The sequence below is a fragment of the Thalassophryne amazonica genome, chromosome 18, assembly GCF_902500255.1.
Source record: "Thalassophryne amazonica chromosome 18, fThaAma1.1, whole genome shotgun sequence".
NCBI lineage: Eukaryota > Metazoa > Chordata > Actinopteri > Batrachoidiformes > Batrachoididae > Thalassophryne > Thalassophryne amazonica.
The window spans coordinates 69,297,068-69,313,401 of record NC_047120.1 but is presented as its reverse complement, the minus strand read 5'-3'; the positions used below and the strand labels follow the sequence as shown (position 1 = coordinate 69,313,401).

The 16,334-nt window shown below is 42.7% G+C and overlaps 1 protein-coding gene across 1 annotated transcript in view; it reads left to right on the top strand.

The window, feature by feature from the left end:
* The first annotated feature begins 599 nt into the window (after window positions 1-599).
* The window catches only part of LOC117530869 (protein shisa-6), a 184,729-nt gene continuing 168,994 nt past the window's right edge, over window positions 600-16,334 (top strand). The window contains 2 exon segments of the mRNA XM_034193817.1: window positions 600-1,273; window positions 3,759-3,919. Of these exon segments, the coding sequence (XP_034049708.1) occupies window positions 744-1,273; window positions 3,759-3,919 (691 nt within the window). The 5' untranslated portion in view covers window positions 600-743.

Genomic DNA, 16,334 nt, shown 5'->3' with positions numbered 1-16,334 from the left:
GAGTTCTCATATTCTCCTCACTGTCGGAACCACAGACAGAAAGCAGCTCCCCAGCGGGGACCCTAACAGAGGTAGGAGGCTTTTTTTCACGGCTCCCATCCTTTCAATAAGTCAGTGAGGCTAGAAGGCATGAAAATCTTAAATTATAGTTTATTAGATTTAAAATACTAACTCGAAATTGTCCCGTGTTCACTTGAGTGAATGCGGTGTTTTATTCTGATTCTTAATATCATTTTTAATAAAGATTTTGTGTTTGGACGTCGTGTTTTGCAGCTATTTGAAAAAGAAAAATATTTTTTTATGGAAATCTGTGAAGTTATCTGGACGTGTCGCGCATTAATTATTCCAGTGACGTGCCTCGTGACGTGAGGATCATGCCTAATGAGACCATCCGGCTGTTCTGTGTGTCTCCACTCTAAGTTTGACTCCAGCGTTCAGCACCTCGGACAGCGCCGCGCAGGGACGTCCGCACGGCGCCGCCCGGAGCAGAGCGCGCCGACCCGGCTTCCTTCTGCTCCGCTCCCGCTCCGGACATGCCGCTGTCCCGCCGCCGCGACCCAAGCGGCGTCTCTGCAGCCTTTTAATAAGAACGACATGCCGTTAACGACCCGCCGCCCGTAGTTTGAATCAGCATGTCGGCGGCGCGGCAGACTGAGGCAGCAGGGCGAGACGCGCTGACCAAACTTGCTCAAGACTGAACCGGTTTCCTGCCACAATCGACGACTCGCCGAGTTCATCGCACCATGGGGATACGGCACGTTCTGCTGCTGCTCGTGTATCTGGACCCGCTGAGCGTGCTGAACGCCGCGACGGGCGGAAAGAAACCCAAAGCCGTGTCGCCCAAGAAGCTCCCCAAAGCCACCGCCGCCCCCACGGCGCTCCCGCAGAAAACCCCGCAGCCGCCCGCCCCCAGCAACCACGACATCTGCCTGGGCTACTACGACGTGAGCGGCCAGTACGACAAAATGTTCGAGTGCAACAACACGGACCACCGCTACTGCTGCGGGACGTGCTACCTTCGCTTCTGCTGCGAGTACAAGAAGGACAGGCTCGATCAGAAGGCGTGCACGAACTACCAAGAACCGGGCTGGGTGCAGACGGCTGCCCCGTCGCCCGTCCCGACCGGTGAGACGTACGACCCGAGCATGGATCAGACGAACACGGCGGTCTACATCACGTGTGGGATCATAGCCTTCATCATAGTGCTGGGGGTGTCGGCCAAAGTGGCGTATGACAAAGCCACAGAGCCGCCTCAGGAAATGAACATCCACAGGTAAGAAAAAAAAAAAATCACACAGGAATGACGTGAAATTATTGAAGGTTTTTCCACTCACTGAATCAACAAAGATACAAAGATCTCTGAAAAAAACACATTAATTAAAATACAGTTTAAAGTCTCAGTATTGGTCAACAAGCATTTTTCTGAATAGTTCATGTTGACCAATGCATTTTTGGAACTGAGAATGTGTTAGAAAGCTACAAAACACATTGAATTTTCTTGTTGTAGTTCTACAACTATGTTCAAATCATGTGAAACAAAGCATGCAACAGCACTATGCAGGAACACACACACACACAAATAGACTGCATTCCTATTGGCAAATACATAATATAATCAGGCCAAAAAAGGGCATCAGAGGGCTGACGCAAACCCTGCGCACTCTGTGCAGTGGGATATAATCATGTCCAATAGATATCACAAAGATTTTGCTGATCAATATTAACTTATCTAATGTCTCCAGCCCTATTGGCTGTGGAGACACAACAGAAAAGATGTTTGTTGATGTCACCTTGACCTTTGGCAGATCCTTTCCAAAAGTTAACCACCCTGAGACATCTGCCCACAAATTTTTGTTGAAATCTTTCCAGCCATTTTTTGTTTGCTTTGTTAGTTGTCTTGTTCATAGACCCTACAAGCACACAGAACTGATTACAAGACACATGCACAGGGTAAAAATGTGATTTGGACGGTAGCCACACCCACTCTCTGCAAAGGCTGGCTGCAGTCACTCATTGCATCATATTCTATCACTGTAAACTACTCAGGTATGTTGCAGTTACTTTTCTAGTTTTGTGTACAGATGGATATTTTCAGGAAGGCTCTATTTAATGATTGACAGTAAAGCATGCTGCTGGCCTTATCTGGTCCCTGAGCCACCAGTTTAACCACCCTGAACAACAGCCTCACTTACTTGCTGTAAAAGAGCCAAAAATCTACAAGCTGTGTATCAAAATGAGGACCAATGTGTATTGTGGGGCTATTAGTCATGCAACAATCACACCCTCTCAAGATATATGCATTAATGACCATCTGGATCACTGTCTTCTCACTGGTACAACAACAAATATTTTCACCGCTTTATGAAAACTACCGTGTGTGTGAGTGGGGGGGGGGGGGGGGGGAGAGTTGCACCATACATATATGCTATGATCATATAAGAAAAAAAAAATGGTGCTTGCATTTTTGCACTTACATATGCATTAAAAAGCACAACCTCCACGGTGGGGAGAACCAGAAAAATCAAGATTTCAGTGTGTTAAAATGAATGAACAGAGTATTATCTGAAGCCAAAGTGATGATCACCTCTCAAATAGATTTGCAGCAGATGTTAAAGCACCAAAGTGTGCTGGAATGAAAGACTAAAATAATTACGGAGGCGTTGAAAAGGAACTATTAAAGGGGTTGTGGAAGGCTGATGTGTGTGCATCTGTTATATGTGGGAGTTAGCAAAATTAATGCCTGACATTTCTGCTTGATGTTTTTTGCACCACTCTGAGATCAATCTGCCTTCCACACCCCCACACCCCAATTAATTAAGCCATTAAAATGGAGATTTTTTTTTCCCTTCCCCAAACTGTCATCACTCATACTGGAAGCCAGATATTTTGATCATGCAGGAGCCTAATCGAGGCAAAACTGTCAAACGCGATCAGGACGGAGCCTCGATTCTTCACCTCCCAGTTCCTGCACATCCACCTCATCCTGCCTGGCTGTCTGACATGAACGTTTAACAGCGATGCGATATCATGGCGAATGGATTCCATTTCACCTCCTTCCTCATCTGGGCCTGGCGTCCTCCCGGGGGGATTCACCCTGTGAGGGTTATCACATGTGAGTGGACCACATGTCGCAGGCCGCGCCTCCATCAGAAAGGTTGTTTTTTTTTTTTTTTTTTTTGGATGCATTATTCAGCGCGTGAGCACCCTGTGAATAACGAGCGGTGTTAATGTGATCAAGGACGTGTGAAATACATGTACTGGTGCACATTCAATAAGGGAATAGTTGGGGCGTGGGGGTACAGATGAAATATTAAGTTAAAAGCAAAGGTTACATTGTTGGCACATTTGTCATACAAAAGTTTTGAGCTGTTGCAGCAGTGCAAAAGTAATTTGATTTCCCTTTGAAAAGCCATGCAAGCAAAAGAAAACAGTTTTTCAGTTTTTATTTTAGCTTTCTTTCATCACGGCTGCCCCCCCCCCCCCGAGGGCTGCATCCTTCCATATGCACCTGGTGCGGTCTGAAGAACATTTCAATTTCAAGCCAGTTGGACTGCACACATGTTGTTTCTCTCACAAATGAACATTCATCATGATTTCATAAAAACAAAGAGCTTTGTCTTATGTGTTAACGATGAGAACATAAACCTGCTCTCATCACTTCATTCTAATGTTGGAGCTGCACTGAGATCTTTGCAGAATTGCAGAAAGCAATGCTTCATCCCTTGTGTGGGTTCTCTTCTTGTGGTTCTCATTTTCAGGGCCCTCGCAGACATTCTGAGGCAGCAGGGGCCAATACCAATATCACAGTACGACTGTGAGAACTTTGCAGCGATGAACGGTTCGCCCAAAGACAACACACCCATCAGAACCTCGTCCAAGAACCACTACACACCTGTTCACACCTCCAAGTCCAACCACGGTAAGAGTCACACCTTTTCTGCACTGTAACTGAAATATTTTCATTGGTTATTATCAGTATCACATTATCGAGGGCGGCACAGTGGCTTAGTGGTTAGAACTGTTGCCTTGCAGCAAGAAAGTTGCGGGATCGCTTCCCTCCCTGTCCTTTTCTGTATGGAGTTTGCATGTTTTCTCCATCTTTGCGTGGGCTCTCTCCAGCTGCTCCGACTTTCTCCCTCCTCCAAAAAACACGCAGGTTCAGTGAATTGGAAAATTTAAATTGTCAGTAGGTCTGCAGATGTGTTTGTGTGTCGGGCCTGTGATAGGGCAAACCCCACCTCTTGCCCCAATGACCGCTGGGATAGGCTTCAGCCCCACCATGATCCTTAGTTTCAATAAGTAAGTTCAGAAAATGGAGGGATCATATTTTTAGTCATTTAAATATTTATTCAGACTTGTTTTAGCTTCTCACATGTAAGGATTTGATTATTTTGTGTTTCACTAAATTGTAGTACTTTTATTGGTTTCACATGAAGGTTAATTGATTTAAATGACTTTGAACATGTTTTAAACTTTGTTTAAAATAGACATGATCTAAATGTCACTGGTGTAAAGGTTGCTGTAATCAGTATTTAAACATCTTGAACTAGTTTTAATCTGACATAAAATGGTTCTAACTGGATTTAAACAGTCTTATGTCAATGATGCTGTGGTTTGTGTATCAGATGGGCTTTAAGACCGACATTAGCTTGTTTTAGTGGCCTTAAATGGTTCTACACTATTATTAAAATCATAAATTGGTTCTAATCTGACTAAACTACATAGAAAATGTGTCAGAGGTTCCCAGTCATTCAGGTAAAAGACACCAACAAGCTTACTGAACAGCAACTGAACTTGTTGGTCTTTGAGACATTTCATCACTCATGGCGAGATGTCAGAAAGCGTTTATAAATAAGAAATCATTAGAGCTGGGTTTGATGTGCTTTACAGGCTCATATTACACTTCATTTCATCACCTGTATATAACTTACCATGTGTCTCAAAAACAGAATAGAAGTCTGAAGCCACAAATATTAGAAACTGAGGTGGCGCATCATAGAAAAGTCAGGCATTTAAGAAATGATCCATTTCTGTCACTGCTGCTTTAAATGTAGAGGAGCTGCTGGTGGCCACACCCACTTATACACATGAGTGTAATTTTCCGTCTTGGTCCTACAAACTATGGGAGTGCGTTACAAACAAGCTCCAATCTCCAGCCATTGAAAAATGAGGCACACACGGAAGAAGAAGTTGCGGTTCCTTGATTGGCCACTTGAGGCTGGCTCTAAAAGCAAGCAGATTCCCACAGAAGCCCATGTTAAAATGTCCGATTTTAGAGGACATATTTACAGCCTGTTTTAAAAAAGAAAAATGCTTTTGGTGTCTGTAGCTAGTTTCCCCCTCCATGACAACAGTTTGACATTTTAAATTATAGAGTTATGCCTCATTATGGGACGTGGCCACTCTGAGCGATTGGTGTTGTGTACTAGCTGTGGCTGCTATCTGTTTTGGAGGACCATGTAGGTCCTTTCCAAGCATTTTATTACAATTTATTGTAATAAAATTTCATACAATAACACAATTTATTATTTGTCATAATATGGCCTGCTGTGTGGTTCAGTGTCTGAGCAGATAGTCTAAGAAGTCTGTACTCCAGTATTTCCGTCAAGTGAAATTTTTCTTGTTATTTAATCTTGTAAGCTAAGAACATTAGCTCATTTAGCAGCTATCGGCAGCGTGATGATGTTAGGTCCAGTTGATCCATGATTACTGAGCAAATACGGTGAACATCCTTTTTTAATATCCACACAGTTCTGCAAAATTTGATAAAATAAAATGTCTGAAACAAGGCTAGTCTGTTAGATTAGCTTGTTCGGGTAACAAAGTTAGGGGGCATGTTTACACTTTCAAATTCTTCAAATTCTTACAAATTCTAATGAAGTCCCCTTGAATCGTTCAGACCAGAATTATTTTCCGTCATACACATCTTCATACGGTGTACTACCATCGCGTGAAGTTTCATTAAAACACATCCTCAGGTTTAGGAGGATTAGTGGTTACCAGACTCCTGGACAGACGGACAGGATCATTGCTAGGTACTGTCCAAACTTCTGTTTGCAGGGGACACGACGAATAACAGGACTTTGTGGATGTTGAACACAATACTAAAGAGTAAAATGTTGGTTGCACAATAAAGTTCTTTTAAGATAATGAAAAGCCAATTTAAATCAGATATTATCTGTTTTTTCAGTTATATTAAAATGGTTCCAAACTTCCAATTTAACTCGTTTAAACCTGATTGAATGTGGCCTAAATGTGAGATAACCCAGGTCTGACTGGTTCGACTGAAAGGGTTTGCAGCTGATGTGGTGCTGGTTTATGACATTACAGAAGGGAACCAATCAATTAATTAGAACAACATATAACTAATTAATCAACCAATTGACTAATTAAATACCTCTTTGTTATAGTCTTGCCATATGCACGACTAGTATGCACCAGTTCAGTGGGTCACAAACTTGACAGCTTGTGAGAGTTAAGTACATCTCCAGAAATATTGACCCCCCCACCCCAGTGCAGAACCTCACAGTTTAATCTGAATTACATTAATACCAACAAAGAATAAAATAATGCATTATCATTCAAGAAAAAGGTGATTAATGTTACAAAAATTTGACAGTTTTGGAGTAAATCACATTCTGACCGCTTTCACGGGCCTCCATCCAGAGGTTGGGCACGGGGGAAAAGTGCGGTTCAAAGCATTCTGCACTTGAAGTGGATCAGACATCAGCCTGAACACTATTTACTACAGAAATCTGCATTTATATGCACCTCTGAGCACACGGTGCACCCAGTGCGCTCGCCTGTTCAGCCCTTTAATGTGCATGTTCGCTTGCAGTAATCATCAGATTTCTGCGCAAGCAAGCGACAAAAACAGGGCCCTGCTTGTGGAGATAATTACGGGTGGGTGAGGTGAACGCGGCCTCGCTGCTGCCTCTGACACGATGGAAGTGATGACCTCTCAGTCACATCCAGGCAAACAATCAGTGCACGCAGCGTGACTGATAACCGCACAGCTCAGAAAACACGCAGCCACTGGAAATCCACGGACAGGAGGAGGGCGCCGCCGGCTCCTCAGCAAAATCACTCAGGGACGATAAAAACCACGTGAGGAATATAAAGGAGCCGCAGTGACAGAAACAAGGAAACACGTATGCAGAAAAATCTAAACACGGACTATTAAACTTTAAACTATGGTGAAAAATAATAAAATAAAGGAGATATCTGCACCAAAATTCATTTTTTTTTAATATGGAAATGCTTCCATGTGTTATGTCAATTCAAGAAGTGGTATTATGCACATTTGTAGGAAGCTGATATCGGCCATCAGGTGTTTTTAAAATAGATATTAAAGTTTGAATGCAAAAATATCACACAATCTGGTCCCATTTAAAAAAAAGAAGAAGATCAGATCCCTGAGAAATGAACTGTTTCTGTGTCTGTTGCTTTAAATGGGAAGGAGGTGCTACTCACCATGCCCTCTCAAATACAGACCACGTAGTGTTGCAGCTTAGCTAAGGTTTCCACCACAATTGTTCATTTTGTGACTAAAGCACCAAATTTGGCACACATATTCTAAATTAAGTACTATTCATTTTCAGATGTGGAGGCATCCTGGAGCTGACCTTTGATGACCTACAGGGGTCAATGAAGAATTACACAGAGGTCAAAATTTTAAAATGTTCCAATCATATTGAAAGTTATACCATATTATTTGTCTGATCACATAGATTCCAAAAGGTATAGTTTAGACTATCGACATCTGAATGTTATGAATTTATGGTGTTAAACAAAGCAAAAAAGATGACAAAGGTCAATTTCAGTTTGTACAGGGGTCAAAAGATAAAGTTGCTCCATTTTTTGTAAAAAGTGATGTAAATTATTGGTTGAGTTAATAGGGTTTTAAAAAGGAATAGTTGCATCGATCATGTTTAGTTATCATTGTACAGGATAACATATGTCACATGTCATAGAATCCAATGGATGTTGACCTTGTTTGACCTTTACCCTGGAGACCAAACATTCAACACAGACAAAACTATTCCATTTATTAATCCTATTAACTTAACCAATAATTTATGCCACTGTTTACCAAAATTGGTGCAACTTTAACTTTTGACCCCTGTACAAACTGAAATTGACCTTTCTCACCATTTTTGCTGTTTTTAAACTATAACTCCACAACATTTAGTCAAGGATATTCTAAACTATACCTTTTGTTATCATTAAAATCAGACAAATAATATGGCATACCTTTCAATATGATTGGAACATTTTTATATTTTGACCCCTCTGTGATTCTTCATTGACCCTTGTAGGTTATTAGAGGTCAACTCCAGGATACCTCCACATCTGAAAATGAATATTACTTAATTTAGAATGTGTGCCAAATTTCATGTTTTAGTCACAAAATGTACAATCATTTTGCCTATCTGCTGCACTAATGTGGGCGTGTGTCAGAAAGGCAGCAGGAGTCCAGATATGCACTTGTGTGACATATGTCACAGAAGTCTATGAAAAGCCATTTCAGACCTAAAATCTGCTCATAGAGGGAATAAATCTGCACACTCAACATAGAATTATGGGACTTTTGGGATGTTTAATATGAAATCACAACCATATTTAGCTGAAAATAAATTGTAAATATTAAACAAAAATAATTTGGCATAATATGGCCCCATTAAGCCTCTTTCCTCTACAAGTGCTTTTCCACCTGGTGGAGATTCTCAGGGACAGATCATGCTTTTTTTGTTTGCTTGTTTGAAGTGCAAGATGCAGCATTCTGGTGATTGGAAAAGGCACGCGTGCACTCTAATGAGTGAGTTGACAGATTAATCAGCAATCAGCTGCAGCGCTGCTTTCTGCAACCTCTCATGCGAGCGGCGAACGCTCTGCGGTCAATACACGGCTGCATGCAGTTTGACTTTGGATGCATTTTTAAAGGTCGGCCATCACTTCTTCTGTCTGTCTGTTGTGCCTGACTGGAAGTGTTTTGCCTGCTTGCACATAATCAGTGTTCACTGCAGGAGAACACAAGTCAGGCCGGCTCAGCTCAGTCTGGCTCAGCCAAGCTGCCCTCATCAGGGGCGGCGGTGGTCCTGATGGGTTTGGACATGAAAGGCGGCAGCGGCGTGAGCATGAGCGTGGTTAATGCATGTATTTAAACTGGGTGCTCTGCTTTGTGGCCTAACAGCCTCTGTGGCACTGTGGAGAGGGAGCACTCTCACCCTCATAGGAAACGCATTTGGACCAAGCAGGGAGGGAGTCTGCTGAGGAGGAGAGCGCAGAGTTAAAACTGTTGTCACTGAGGATGTTTCCTAAAAAAAAAAAAAAAAAGCCTTTAATGAGGTGTAGTGCCTCAAGAAGCAAATGGGTAAAGAGCCCAAGAAGGTCAGATCATCTCTAAACTGGAGAGCAACAATGTAGAGGAGTGAGTGAGTGAGGCTGTTATTTCATCCTCAGCAACTCAAAAACACATTAAAAGAGTCTAGAATTAGGATGTAGTGTTTATATGGAGGTTGACTTTGATGCAGCAGGTCAATCAAACAAAGGAACATTGTTTTGCTTATGTAATATCCCATAGATGATTCTGACAGCTGCTGGATGGTTAGTGGAAGCAGAATGGATTATGAAAAATTACAAACAGCTGTGGAAGTCATAGTATGACATCATATACACATACAAAAAAACCTCCCTCTACCTTCTGTGTGTGTCGTGAAGCTCACTGCGCGCATTACTGACAATGACATAACCCATAATGCAGCCTTATGTGAACATACAGTGCATGCTGGGCATGCATAGTGTGCAGGGTGCACAGGGCGTGCACAGTGTGCAGAGATATACAGGGCGTGCAGGGTGCACAGGGCGTGCAGAGCATCCAGGGTGCACAGGGTGCGTCGACTCTCTGATGCATGTCGTTTGCCGTTATTTCAAAACATATTTTAAATTCTGTGCAAAATAACTGTGACTGGAAAAATAAACAAATTATTTTGTGGTTTTCATTTGTTATAAGAGATTGAATCATGACCTCGACAATCATGAAATGAATGATTCATCTTTACGCAAAGTAAAGATGAATGTTTACTTTGATCCACGTTGTCTTATGTCACTTTGACACAACATGGGATCATCATCACCACACAGGAAGCGTCTCTCTGTTTTTAAAATGACAGATTCAGAAAAAAAGTTCCTGAAGATTTAAAAAACAAAAAGTACAGACAGCATAATATGATCCGAGCACTTGTGCAGCTATTTTGGTTTGTATCCACTCAGACCGTCTTTTGGGTCAGGGTGCAAACACAGCGTGCCCCGCAGCCACAACACTGAGAAGACCTTGAAAGTCAGCACCTGAACGGGCGCTCGCCTTTGGTGAAAGTAAACAATAACTGCATTTCTGAGTCATGCGCTTTCACCCAGCAGCTCTCTGCAGATGAAGTTGATTTATTTGCTTCACACCACGGGCAAAGATTTGCCTGTTTTATTTTTTGAGAAGTGTTGCTTGGTTTCCTTTCTGATGTTTCCTTAAAGCACAGAATAAAATGATGGAATATAGTTTTCAGGTGGGGCTCAGAATAGCTGTTTCCTCTTTCTTGCTGAAGAAAAAGGTCTCAGGTCGCACTTTTGTGTGACTGGAACAGACATGAGAATTACAGATGTATTTAAGGTGTCGGAACAGAACTACAGCAGTAAAAACGCCAAAGCCACTATCCAAATGTGTCGCAGCTGCGAAGCCCCGAAGTAGAATTTCAGATGAGCTTTGAGTTTAAAGGTCAGCTGCTGTCGACAATTAGAAGTCATGATGTCAGAATAAGAGTTCCAGCAGCTTTGACACACCCTTCAGATATGAAAACGCGTGCAGCCATGTGCACTCTGATTTACCAAACTCGGCAAAAGTAAAAGCTGGCATTTGACCCCAATGACCTTGAAGTTCACCTAACTGATTGACCTCCGGTTGACCTTGCCAGGGCAATCCTGGAATCGACTTAAGTTTGTGCCCTATGTGGTCCAAATCAGTTTTAAAAATCAAATTCCTTGACCTTTGCCAAAACAACTTCTTTAGAAAGGACACTTTTGGGGTCAGCCTTCATTGACAGACCAAGTTTGGCAGAAATCAGTAGAAGGATGTGGTTGGAGTCAGCCCACCCTACTCAGCGTGCCGCTCTTGTTGGAGCGACATTGTGGGATAAGTCGCCGGACTACTTTCAAACCTGACCCAGTGCTGAATTTGCTGACATGAGAAGATGCTGCTGGATGAGTGTGAGTATTGACTTACGATTATTTAGGCGTAAAAATACACAAGATACACAAGTTCTTGTGCCAAAGATACTCCTTATGTTTTTGTTGCCCATGAAAATGCACCGTCATGGCAAATACAGCATTGTTTGGGAACTACTTTTTGTGCAGGAATTCATCAAACACGTTGGCCGTGGGCGCGTACTGACACAGAATACCCAGAAACTGGGTAGTTGTTTGGCCAAAACGAGAGCGTCCACTTTTAGCTTGCCATAAGCTAAGCTAGTGGTGCACGTGAGGGTATGGAGTCAGCCAACAAACAGATGGGCAGACATGACTTGACCCTCGGTGATTGACCTTTGGCAAATTTTCCTCACCTGGAACATTCCGTAACCCTTGTGTATATGTCTGCCAAATCAGTTTGGGAGGAGGGAAAACACACCTTGAATTTTGACCTTTAACTTCAGTGACATTGATCAGATTGATCTTGCCTTGGCAATTCCTGAAACTGCCTTCATGTATATGTGTTTGCCAAATGTGGGTCAAATTGGAGTGTGGATGGGGTTGGGGGTGTTTAACCCCTTCTAAACCTGTATATCCCATTGATGGGAAATTTCACTTTTTATTTGTGAGATACTGACAAGCCAAAATGAGGCGGGTGGGAGGGGGTTAATTTTAGCCTTTGACCCCAAGGACTCCAACAATTGACCTTTGGCAAATGCACCTGCTTCAAAAATTCCATAACATTCCTGTATATGTGCACCAAGTATGGTGTAGACTGAAGTGGGAGGGGAAAAAAAACAGCTTTATTTTTTTACCTTTAACCCCAATGACCTTGATTGTCCTTTCATAAATTTGATCTTGCCTCAGCAGTTCCAGAAACTATCTTCATATGCATGGGGGGGCAGCTGTAGGTGCTTTGATTTTTACCTTTGACCCCAATGACTTTGACTCCAGATGAGGTCAAATTTGCCAAAGGTCAATCAATACCTCTGGCAAATCTGACCTCATCTGGACAACTCCAAAATCATCTTACATGTGTTTGCCAAGTTGTTGGACACCAGAGTGAAAAATCAAAAAGTTTGGCCTTTGACCCAACAACCCAGATCTTTGCCACCATGAACCCTTTACAGGTGGTTCTGGGTTTGACCTTCATCCACATACCAAGTGTGGTTCAAATCAGACAAAGGACTTTGGAGGAGGAGAAGAGACAAAACGCTGCTCAAATGATAGTACAGCGAGTTTTTCCTGAATAACAAAACAGGAACCTAACGACGATGTGCCAGTCAGTACTTAAAAAAAATAAATAAATAAATAAACAGTTAGCCATCCAGCCAATCCCCCGTCACACACGTGCACCAAACACCTGCATCCTCTGCCTGCGAATCCATTCACTTCATCCTTTAAGTGTGGAGCTTTAACATGTCCACGCTGACCTTCCTGGCTCCCCGTCGGACAGATAAATCTTCACCCACATGTCGGAAACAGCATTTGTGTGCCGACGGCACCAACAAGCTTCCTCCAGAGCGCAGCCGCTTTAAAACCTCTGCATCCCAGAGACAAGCCACACGGCCGCCGCCTGCCCAGCTCTCATTACTGCTGCTTATTATACAGCTGGACCTCTGCCACCGCTCTGTGTGTGTGTGTGTGTGTGTGTGTGTGTGCACACGTGAAGATGTTTCACACACCAGCTCCACAGTGACGGCAAACTGTAAATGTGACTGCAGCTTCAAGTCATCATCTCAGTGTTTTAACGTCACATGCACTTTGTGTACGGTGAGTCGGGGAGGAGCAGAGTTTGAAAAGGAGGAGCTGCTGCAGTCAGCCAGCTTTAACCGCCTGTACCGTACACGCGCACACACACGCAAAACAGCAGCCGCCTTGTTGGCCAACCACATGGAAGCCTCAAGAACGAAAGCAGCTCATTTCAAGCTGTGTGCAACTGTGACCACACATACGAGTGACACAGAGAGAAAGAAGAAGCTTCTGCTTCACCTTCATACAAAACGCTTTCTGCTGGGTTGTGTGACCTTGTGACTGTGTTGGAGTTTTACATCATGACTGCTGTTAAAATAAGTTTACTCATCTGATTTCCTCCAGAAACAGTCCGTGTCTCATTTACCCAGTTCGGTCCACTCCTCAAACACGTCTCTCACCATCTTTGTCTTTTCATGGGGTTCCCCGGGATTGTGTAGATGTGGGACCACTGTGAAACAACCAGAAAAATAATGGTTTACTTATCTGATTTACACCATTTCTACCTGGAAAAGGTATTAATGACAGCCACAGCTGCTCCTAATTTCTAATCATCCATGATTTGTGCATGAAATTGCAGCAGATTTTAATCAGTCACTCCTCATTACACTATGTAACAAATTTTTATTTTAGTTTTGTTCCTGGGTACACAGTGTGTTTTCCTAACCTGTTATGCCTTAAATAAATAGAAAATAGCTGTTATTCAACAGAAACTTTGCTTCTGTGATCAGGACAATGATATTTTGAAATTATTATGAATTATTATTATTATGAATCCTCGACGCTCGCCACCACTTCAGCACACGTTCATTTTCACGCCACGCTACTGAGGTGAAAGTCACGATTTTCTTTCTATCAAGGACAATAAATTCATAATGTGTAGCTGTCCGCCCGAAGGTTCTGGATGCTACTGCGTCTTAATGAGCTGGGAATGGAAGGAGAGAAGAGGGGATTGATTTTGAAGGGTCTTTCAGATTGGAGAATTGTCACAGTGGGTCGGGGAGTGGCCTACCAATGACAAATGTGACAAAAGAGGACAACAGTGTGTGTGTTTGTGTCTGCGTGTCGTACACAGACTTGCGTGTTTGATGAAATGGGAAAACATCCCCACCAGATACGAGACACTTTATCTCCAGTCTGGAAAGCCACGTAGGGAAGAGGTGTGATTGAGTTCAAAGTGCATTGGTATGTGGTGGGTGAAATATATTGCTTTTTCTAACTGAAGATCATCGCTTTCTCGTTTTTTGCACATGTCCACTATTGTATCGCCACCTCTGCTTGGTGAAAATGACCCCACAGGGAAGTTTTCCATTTGACAGCATAAAAAAAGACTCAACTGGAACCATCAAATACTTCTGTTAATCTTGTCCCACTCCTGAGAGCGATGACAGGGTTTTGGAACCGGCCACGTGAGTGTCTGCTTAAAAACTATTGAGTTGATTCACTGCTCAGTTCTTCAACCTAAACTGGTGTCCATCTCTGGGGATATGTGGAATTCTTAAACAATAAGTCACAGTCGCCTCTCGATTCAGGGTCCATTCATCTGCTTACAACAGGAACAAGTCCGTCATTGACAACTGACTAGTTTTGACTTTGGGTAGAATTGTGTTGCCAAACTTGAAAAAGACTAAGGTAAGTCAGTGAATGTGAAATTAGTCATTTAAAAACAATAACTTTACATGTACTGAAGTAAACATGAACACATGGACCTTGTAGGAATCCTCCCCAAACTACCAGACACTACGAACGGCCTCACCTATTGCACATATTATAAATACGTCTACAGACTAGTAACATACCAGATGATTTGAAAATGGACAGGGCTGTACGCTGACACAAGAAAAGACTAAGAGACACTGGGGATTATAGGCCCATATCAGTACTTAGTATCATTTCAAAAATTTTAGAAAGGATTGTACATAATCAGCTGTCTAGATTTTAAGACCAACATAATCTGCTATACAAATTTCAATCAGGTTTTAGATCCTCCCATTCCACAGATACATGTTTGATACATTTAATGGGCCATATCAAATCTGAATGTGGTCATTTTAACTCAACTGGCGTGTTTTGCTTGACCATCAAAAAGCATTTGATACAATACATCACAGGATTCTCCTATGGAGAAATGTTGTTAGTTTAACTGTTATATCATTAAAGTGGTTTGAATGTATCTTATAAGTTGGACACAGCTTGTAAAAAGATGGTATGTGATCTAGTGCTCAGAGGATATTGTGTGGCGTACCTCAGAGTTCCATTCTCGGGCCTCTTCCATTTCTAATATACATGTAAATCATATGAAGGTGGCAGTGTAGCGAAAACTGCTTCTGTATGCAGATGACTCTACACCGGTGCTGTTGCCCAACAGGGTGCCGGTGGAAATTGGGCTACTGCTAGGCGAAGATGACAAAGAAGAGGAGGAGAATGTTTCCACAAACAGTGGGAGAAGAAGAAAACTGGAAGGGTGGAAATGAGAGTAGGGACTTTGAATGTTGGTAGTATGACTGGTAAAGGGAGAGAGCTGGCTGATATGACGGAGAGGAGAGAGAGGAGAGAGGAGTCCAAGTGGAAGGGAAGTAAGAGCAGGAGCATCGGCAGTGGGTACAAGTTGTTGTACCATGGTGAGTACAGGAAGAGAAATGGTGTTGGGGTCATTTTAAAGGAAGAGTATGTTAAAAGTGTGTTGGAGGTTAAGCGAGTATCTGACAGGGTGATGAGTGTGAAGTTGGAAATTGAAGGGGTGATGATGAATATCATCAGTGCATATGCCCCACAGGTAGGTTGTGAGATGAAGGAGAAAGAAGATTTCTGGAGTGTGTTAGATGAGGTGGTGGAGAGTGTGCCCAAGCATGAAAGAGTGGTGATAGGAGCAGACTTCAATGGCCATGTTGGTGAAAGGAACAGAGATGATGAGGAAGTAATGGGTAGATATGGTATCAAGGATAGGAATGGGGAAGGACAGATGGTAGTTGATTTTGCAAAAAGGATGGAAATGGCTGTGGTGAATACCTACTTTAAGAAAGCACAGGGTAACATATAAGAGTGGAGGAAGGTGCACACAGGTGGACTACATTCTTTATAGGAGATGCAAGCTAAAAGAAATCAGAGACTGTAAGGTGGTGGCAGGAGAGAGTGTCGTTAGACAGCATAGGATGGTTGTTTGTAGGATGACTTTAGAGGTAAAGAAGAAGAAGAGAATGAGAGCTTAACAAAGGATCAGATGGTGAAAGCTGAAGGAGGAAGACTGTTGTGTGAAATTTAGCGAGCAGGTAAGAGAAGCACTGGTTGGAGGGGAAGCAATTTTGGACAACTGGAAAAGTACTGCAGATGTGGTGAGGGAGACAGCT